Below are 7,314 nucleotides of genomic sequence, written 5' to 3'. Positions count from 1 at the left end.
AAACCCTGAACTTTGATATATAGGGATCTTTGTACTCTTTTCAAAACAACTCCTTCACTCTTCTGAGGCCTCCATAACTAATTTTGAAGAGATCTAAAGTCTGGAATTTAGAAGTTGAACTGTTGCTTGTCTCCTCTACATCTACGTCCAGCCTTATTAGCTGCCTCAAGCTGCTGAAGTGCTATAGAAGTTGAACAACTTGTGTCTAAAACACTTTCTTCCATGAACAGTGATTACCTCAATCTAGGAGACTCCCAACTATATACCTTAGCAACCTTCAGGTCCCATTTAGACCTCCTTTTAGATTCACTGTTTTTTGAATAACAGAATTCCCTAAACTTTTGGACTTCTCCACACCATTAAAATTCCAACTCACTTTATTAAAGTCTTTTAGGATTAGGATTAAGAACATCAACACATTCTTGGTTTAACACAGCTATATCAAAACCATACCCAGACAAGGGGTAGAACTCAAGTTGGTAAAGATGAGACTGAAAATCAATGCCTCTATGTGATGTGAAAAGGTCTTAGTATAAATCATTTGTTCCCAACAAACACACAAGGTACTACAGATCCACTGTCTTGAAGGCAAGAAAAGGCATTACAGTAATGATGCATGCTTGGTATTAGAAGAATTATTAAATCCCTGTATTACACAGAGCTCTTACAAAATATGACCACCACAGAATACACATGGCTTTCTCCAGAAGCAGATTGTTTCGATACAGGTTTTCTCATGTTGTATCACATCAGAACAAGACTTTCAAATCCTACAAGTGTACTTTAAAGCATGTACTATTTACTAATTGAAGGAACAAGGTCATTATACTTGTGAAAGAAATCTGGAACTGAATCTTATGTTCAATGCAGAAAACTATTCAAATTTTTGCAGATAAAGTCATAGTAAATAGTTTAGGCAAGGCTGGTGCCCCTTAGAGAAGACTGAAATGGCCAAGTGGGCTCAGATCACCAAGGGCCAATACCTTTCTAAAAGACAAACAGGAAAAGTAGGCCAATTCTTGAGGGCAAATCAACTTTTCCATTCTCAAGATCAATGTCTGAGGTATATAACCCCTTTGCTATTGAGGAAAAGGGCTTAGCATCCTATGTGGAGATTTCACTTGGCATTGAGTTATAACACTAAGAAGTATTCAAAAACTATCAGCCTCATTTATTGAGGAGGTAGTTGCCAGGATCCCAGCACCTCTTTTTTCCTACCAAATCAATGAGTACAATCAGTAGAAAACCAATTTTTGTACTTTTAATGAGTTTAAAAGTACAAAAGTAATTAGATACAAATACAGAAAAATGTAATTAAAACCATTTTTAAAATGAACAATTCAAATGTACAATAGCAAAATAGACCAAGGTACTGTACACACTACAGCAGTGGTTCCTAAACTTTATCAAGTATCACAATCACCATCAGATTGCTGCCCTGAATTTCTGGATCAGCAGGTCTACAGTGGAACCCATTCTGCATTTCTAGTTAGTTTACTATGCTCCTGTTTCACTTTTAAAGCCACTGCATTAAAACATGAAAAGCAACAGTTCATCTTGTAGGAATGATCAATTCTCATTGATCAAGAGATCTGGGATTGAGGTGTGTCAGGTTTAGAAAGGAGGTATCCCCGTATGTTTCTATTTGAACTTTGCTTGTGGGATAGTAACTTCTTCATCTCTGGGATAGAGTTTGGAGTTCTCTGGAGGAAATGGTAGTGAGGGAGGAAGTCAAGGGGATGTGTGAAACAAGGAGTCCGTTTCTACTACTGCGCCTGAGGGGTTTTTCTTGCCTTGGTGCTGCAAGACTGGGAGCTCTCTCCCCTTGTTAATAGCTCTTCAAAGATCTCATCATGCATGTAAAAGAAGATGTAACCTGTGCAAAGCCTAGACTTCTGCACTTGGACCTCTTGGATACTAGATACCTGTAAATCACTGTAAGTGAACCAGAGGTGCCTCTTAAAGTCATAGGCATCAGTGATATAGTGGCCTGAATGGGTGGTACTCCCAATATGGCTGATAACACCAATGAGCCTATAAGTATGATGATCTCTTTTATCGGCACTTCTTTTTGGTTCCTTTGGTTCCTTGGCTTTTGATTCTGTCTTATCTAAAATATCCTTATCTTCAGGGTTCCTATTGGCATCCACTGAACATAAGGAATTCACATCAGGCTTCTGGACATTTATTTCTGTAGGTCTAAGATTCTGTGTGTGCTCCTGAGCATTTAGCTTTGGAAGGCTCTGAGGAAGTGCTTGTTCAAGGGCTTGCTTATGGATTCTCACACTATCACACTGCTGGGTCTGTCTGTCCACATTTTGGAATATTCCAGGAATGCTGGGATTTTTATCTTCATACAAATCTTCAGTAGTCTCACTAAAACTACTAAAATCTAACTCTACAAATCCATTAGTTTCCTCGTGTTTCTTTATTTCTGTATTTTCAGATACTTCTTGAAAATGAGCTTCTGTGAGAGATGTGTCTAGGCTGGGTTTATCTGCAAGAGATGTGTCTGAGCTGGGTTTACCTCCATCTTTGCAAATTGGAGAAAGGGAGGTATCTTTCACATAATTCATAGAGCCAGCAGATAGCTGTTGTTCAGTAAGCATTACATTTCCTGAGGATGCCAATTCTGACTTTATTATATTCAGTTTAGAATTTTTTTCCAAGTCTTTTTGCTGCTGCTCTCTACCTGCCCCTTTTAAGAATCGCTGAAATTTTTGTGGTACAGATTTCTTATTTGATCCAATGTGTAAAGGCAGGGAATCTTTGGATTTTGAGGTCGACTTTGTTGCAGGCATTGTTAAGTTGAGAAGTCCAAAACTCATTTTTTGAAAAATTTTTAGTAAACGGAAATCCTTAATATGGGCATTCTCGCTAAGTGGAAGAGGTGGTTTTGTGTTCTCATTGCAATGAGAAGACAACTTTAAATAGGTGGGAATAATGACTTCCTGCTCATCTTTCCTTAAGGACCAATACTCATTCAATCTATAGCGTTTCAGATGAACAATAAGGACCCTGGGTAGCCTATTGAATTTGTGTACTGAAATAGACCTATCGTGATTACACTGCTCACACTTATACTCAAGCTCTTCTGCATCAAAGAAAAGGTCAAAAGTAGATTGAATAGACAAAGGATCGGCTTTTGTTCCTTGGGGAAGGTTGATGGAGAGATAGTTATTTGGTTCTGTCTTAAGAACAGCCCGACCACATGATTTACAAAAAATAGAGCGCAGTATCTCAAACTCAAAATTTGTGATGACAGGACAAACAATCATTTTGGTGGGAGAATAAGCAAACAAAAGCTTTTCAGGCGAATCTTCCTCCGATTCAATTTTAGTCTTCCACCTTAAGCTTAATCTTTGCATGGTCTCCTTCATCTGATCTAAACAAAGACTTAAAAACTCATGAGCATCATTCTGTACATTGCCAGAGAATATATCTGCAACTAGTGAAATGGCTTGTTTAGTACTCACAAGTAACTTCTCCTTTGTTGCTATATTATAAATATCTTTCAAAACAAGCAGCTGTGCCAAGCACAAGCTAAGAGCATCATGGGGAATTTTACCCCATGGGAAACCCTGATTGAGTAAATCATTAACAAAGGATGGAACTGAACATAAGGATTGTAAAACTGCATTCATATAACACGTGTTTCCCAAATTGGGGAGACCCTGCCATACTTTCTCTGGGAAAAATGTAACAGACTTCTTAAGTATATCCCACTCTGGGATATACTCACCATAACTTGTTTCCCAAAAAAATGGCACAAATACTTTCTCAGTGATAATGTGGGGAATAGTAACATCTAGGTAAGGATTTCCAAGAAAGCTGGTCACAAATGAAGATTCAAATGGCAATTTCTTTCTCTCTCTTAACTCTCTTGCCTTTAATTGTTTCTCCCAAGTGTGGCTCACAAACTTCCAGGGATTTATCTTGTATGTGCTTCTTTTGAAGTAATTTTCTTTCATGAGTTTCTCATTTTTATTCATCTCTAAATCAGATGCTAGTATTCTTTTCCTCTTCCCAAAATGATGTACAAATAGCCCTTTTCTAATAAATGATGATTTTTCTGCAAACAAAGACATCTTCTGAATGTAAGAGGTTCTTTCTTTGGCTACCTCCAGGTGTCCACTACTTGATGTCTTATAAACTTTGTGTGATAAAGTTTTACTGATCCCCTTCTGTATGGTTGTGCTGGTAAAGACGCCATCCTCCTTGCCAGGTTTCATGGGTGGTTGATCCCCAACTTGATGGACTCTGTCTAGGAGTGTCTTCAACTCTCTGGCATGGGTGGATGATAATCTCTCAATAAACAAGAAGTCATTATTTTGGAAAGTTAAATGCAGGTGATTTTCATTTTGTCCATAGGATCTAAAGGCCACACTTTTAATATTATCACTCAGCTGGAAAGTTTTAACTTGTCCAGTATTGAAATAGAGCATCAGTTTAACTTTCTTCTTTCCTTCCACCGTTTCAATGAATGCTGCTCTTGATTTAGACATCCCTGTCTTCCTTTTCCATATTTGGACATAACCGTGTACCGTTGTGGCAGATGACATTTTCTTTACAGAGAAAGTCCACGTATACTGGGTTACTGAAAAATCTTGAAGTTTCGATGTTTTCAGAATTCACCTAAAGAAACAACACCAAAATAAATGGTTATTTAGTTCTCTGTGCAGAATGATACTATTCACAGTATGAGTTTTATGTGAAAATATCTTCAGATTCTGAATAGCTAGACCTTTAGTGATTAAAATAATGTTTTTTATTATAGTTGCATGCAGGTCCAGAATCTTCATTCCCAAGATAAGATGACTCTTTAAAGAAATAAATCAAGTTTTTTTAAACTATTGGAGAAAAAAATGTTTCTTAAATCTTTCCACCACAATATCAGATCATATTTTGATTAAATTTCCAACTTCAATTGGGATCATTAAATACTTAGTAGACTTTCAATACATAGGTAAAAATCATACTGAATACTGTCTCAAGTGCATATATAACGTGGTTTTTCTGTCACAGAATGACCACATGGGGCAACTACAATAAGTGAATAAGAAAATAGAAGTACTTAACCCAGAAACAGATGACTATCCCTTGATATCTAGAGGACTTCATACATGAGCTACTCAAAATAAACTGATCTTCCTCATTCCAAATCCAGTTATGTTATTTTCTTTCACTTGGCAATGAGGAACCTCTATGCATTTTACCCCTTTTTGACAGAAGTATTAGAATAAAAACTTCTTGCCCATCATATTAATAGGTTAGAAAGGTTTCTGCATCTATTTCTTGTCATGGGGTCCTCTTAACCTGAGCTAGCTCACTGTATTTAAAACCAGTGGGGAGGCAGGGAGTGTAGCTCAAAAGTGAGGTATATGCTTTGCTATGTGAGGCCCTCGTTTCAATCCCCTGTACTAAATTAAAAAAAAAAGCTGAAGAAAAAAAACTGGCTGGGGTTGTAGCTCACTGATAAAGCACTTGCCTCGGATATGTAGGCACTGAGTTTGATTCTCAGCACCACATATAAATAAAAAATAAAAGTCCATCAATAACTAACATGAATAAAATAAATAAAATTTTTTAAAAAGTGAAAAAAAACAGTAGAGAAATATTAAATACATTTAAATAATCATTTAAACCCGGAAATTTTCTGAGATCAATCTGAATTAATGAAAGAAATTAGTATTACAAATGTTTTATCAGAAAGTATACATCCAAAAATTGATTGGAAGTTGTATTTTGTCCTAAATAGTTAAAAAATATTCTTTTTGAATCTTGTCTATGGTATTAACTTGCTCAATAAACCCTGTCTTTATGGTTAATACTCAAGGAAACTTCTGCTCAATTCCTGTTCAAATGATCAAAAACTCAAAACTGGTGGAGCATAAATTAATGAGATTTTTGTTTTATAAAATATTTCATCAACCTATGTTTAGTGAAGTAGGGATTGCACCCATCCATATAGAAAAGTGCATATGCACCCAAGTGAGAGAGTGATCTTATTTATCATGGTAGAAATGGGGCCATAAAAACATTCAAGCACAGCAACAAATTCAAGTTCTCTGGATTATTTATAGTTCACTGTGCTACTGTAGATGCTAAGAAAGGTTTTAAGCTATTTCCTCTTCACAAAACAGTCCTAATTGTTCCTTTTTATTTTTTAACCACTTGGGAGAACTTACAAACTCAAAACTTCTTCCAGTCTACTTTCAGAAACCTTGCAACCCCATCTCTTCTGTATTTATCAAAAATTGTTGTCTCTTGCTTTCTAATCATAGCTGAAATAATGTAAGATCTTCCTGGCATTTCTTCTCTCTTCCTTCAAAAACAGTGAAGGGATATGTTTACAAAATGATGTCTGCATTCATCATTCCTTCCTTGCAATCAGACCAACTTACATTTCATTCCAGAATAAAGGAAACTTCTTTGAGCCCACTCAGTGTAGAAAGTAAAGATAGGTAGAACCATCTTGCTGATGTACAGCTGAGCAGTCTACCATTGCCTACTTCTGTAGCACATCTTAAGCTTAAATTCTCTTTCATTCTTCTTCTCACTAAAGGCTTCTGAAGCTTCCTTGGATTGGTCATTTTTAGATTTTAATTTAAAATGTATTGGTTCTCCAAGACTCTACTATATTCTAATTCTATGCAGACTAAAGTAAACTTCAGTGCAGTGACCTTCCTGCTTCCTTCTCATCCTTAATTCAGATTCCAAACACATGATAATTATATTTAAAGATTACAAAAGCCAATGTGCTTCTTATTTCATGTACAGACTAGTAGTGTCAACTACTAAGTTCAATACACTGAGCTAGCTGCTATGTCAAAACATAGCCAGGAAATCTCAAAAACTGCACTACTTCTATCAAATGTGGAAGCATGACCTATGATGCAAAGAAGCTGGCTATAGAGTTAAAAAAAATAAAACTAGTCAAAATGGTTGCTTCATTGTTAATTTACTAATTCACTCTACATGAGCCTTCCTGGTCATTGAATCATTTGTTGTGCATTTTTGTGCAGCATCTTATGATTTGCTGAGCATCTACTCAGTGCTGGGAACTAACCAGATCTCTTAGGCACATGAAGGATGTGAGTATTCACTATTCCTATATGATTCAGACTCTTAATGATCACAGTTGTAAGCATCATAACACAAGAGGATATCCTTTCAGTGAGTACAAAGGATCTAGGAAAATATCCTTTCAGTGCCATTTTCTATGGCTTGATATATATACCCAGCAGTGTTCTGTAAAAGACAAGAGGATATCCTGGAGTGAGATTTATTAGGTCCTGTCTCTACTCTCCAAAA

The 7,314-nt window shown here is 36.3% G+C and overlaps 1 protein-coding gene across 1 annotated transcript; it reads right to left on the bottom strand.

The window, feature by feature from the left end:
* Positions 1-1,766: 1,766 nt before the first annotated feature.
* Positions 1,767-4,562, bottom strand: Usp26 (ubiquitin specific peptidase 26). Its single transcript, XM_046468909.1, has one exon. It carries the CDS (start codon positions 4,560-4,562, stop codon positions 1,767-1,769), a length of 2,796 nt encoding a protein of 931 aa, XP_046324865.1.
* Positions 4,563-7,314: the final 2,752 nt, after the last annotated feature.

The sequence above is a fragment of the Marmota monax genome, unplaced genomic scaffold (genome assembly GCF_021218885.2).
Source record: "Marmota monax isolate L192 unplaced genomic scaffold, Marmota_monax_Labrador192_F-V1.1 WCK01_AAM20220418_F8-fsc00054, whole genome shotgun sequence".
Lineage (NCBI taxonomy): Eukaryota > Metazoa > Chordata > Mammalia > Rodentia > Sciuridae > Marmota > Marmota monax.
The sequence above is the reverse complement of the archived record's forward strand: the minus strand, read 5'-3'. Positions and strand labels throughout refer to the sequence as shown.

What these genes read in the sequence shown, in the direction of transcription:
- Usp26 (XM_046468909.1), bottom strand. Translation starts at nt 4,562, where the DNA reads ATGTCATCTGCCACAACGGTACACGGTTATGTCCAAATATGGAAAAGG.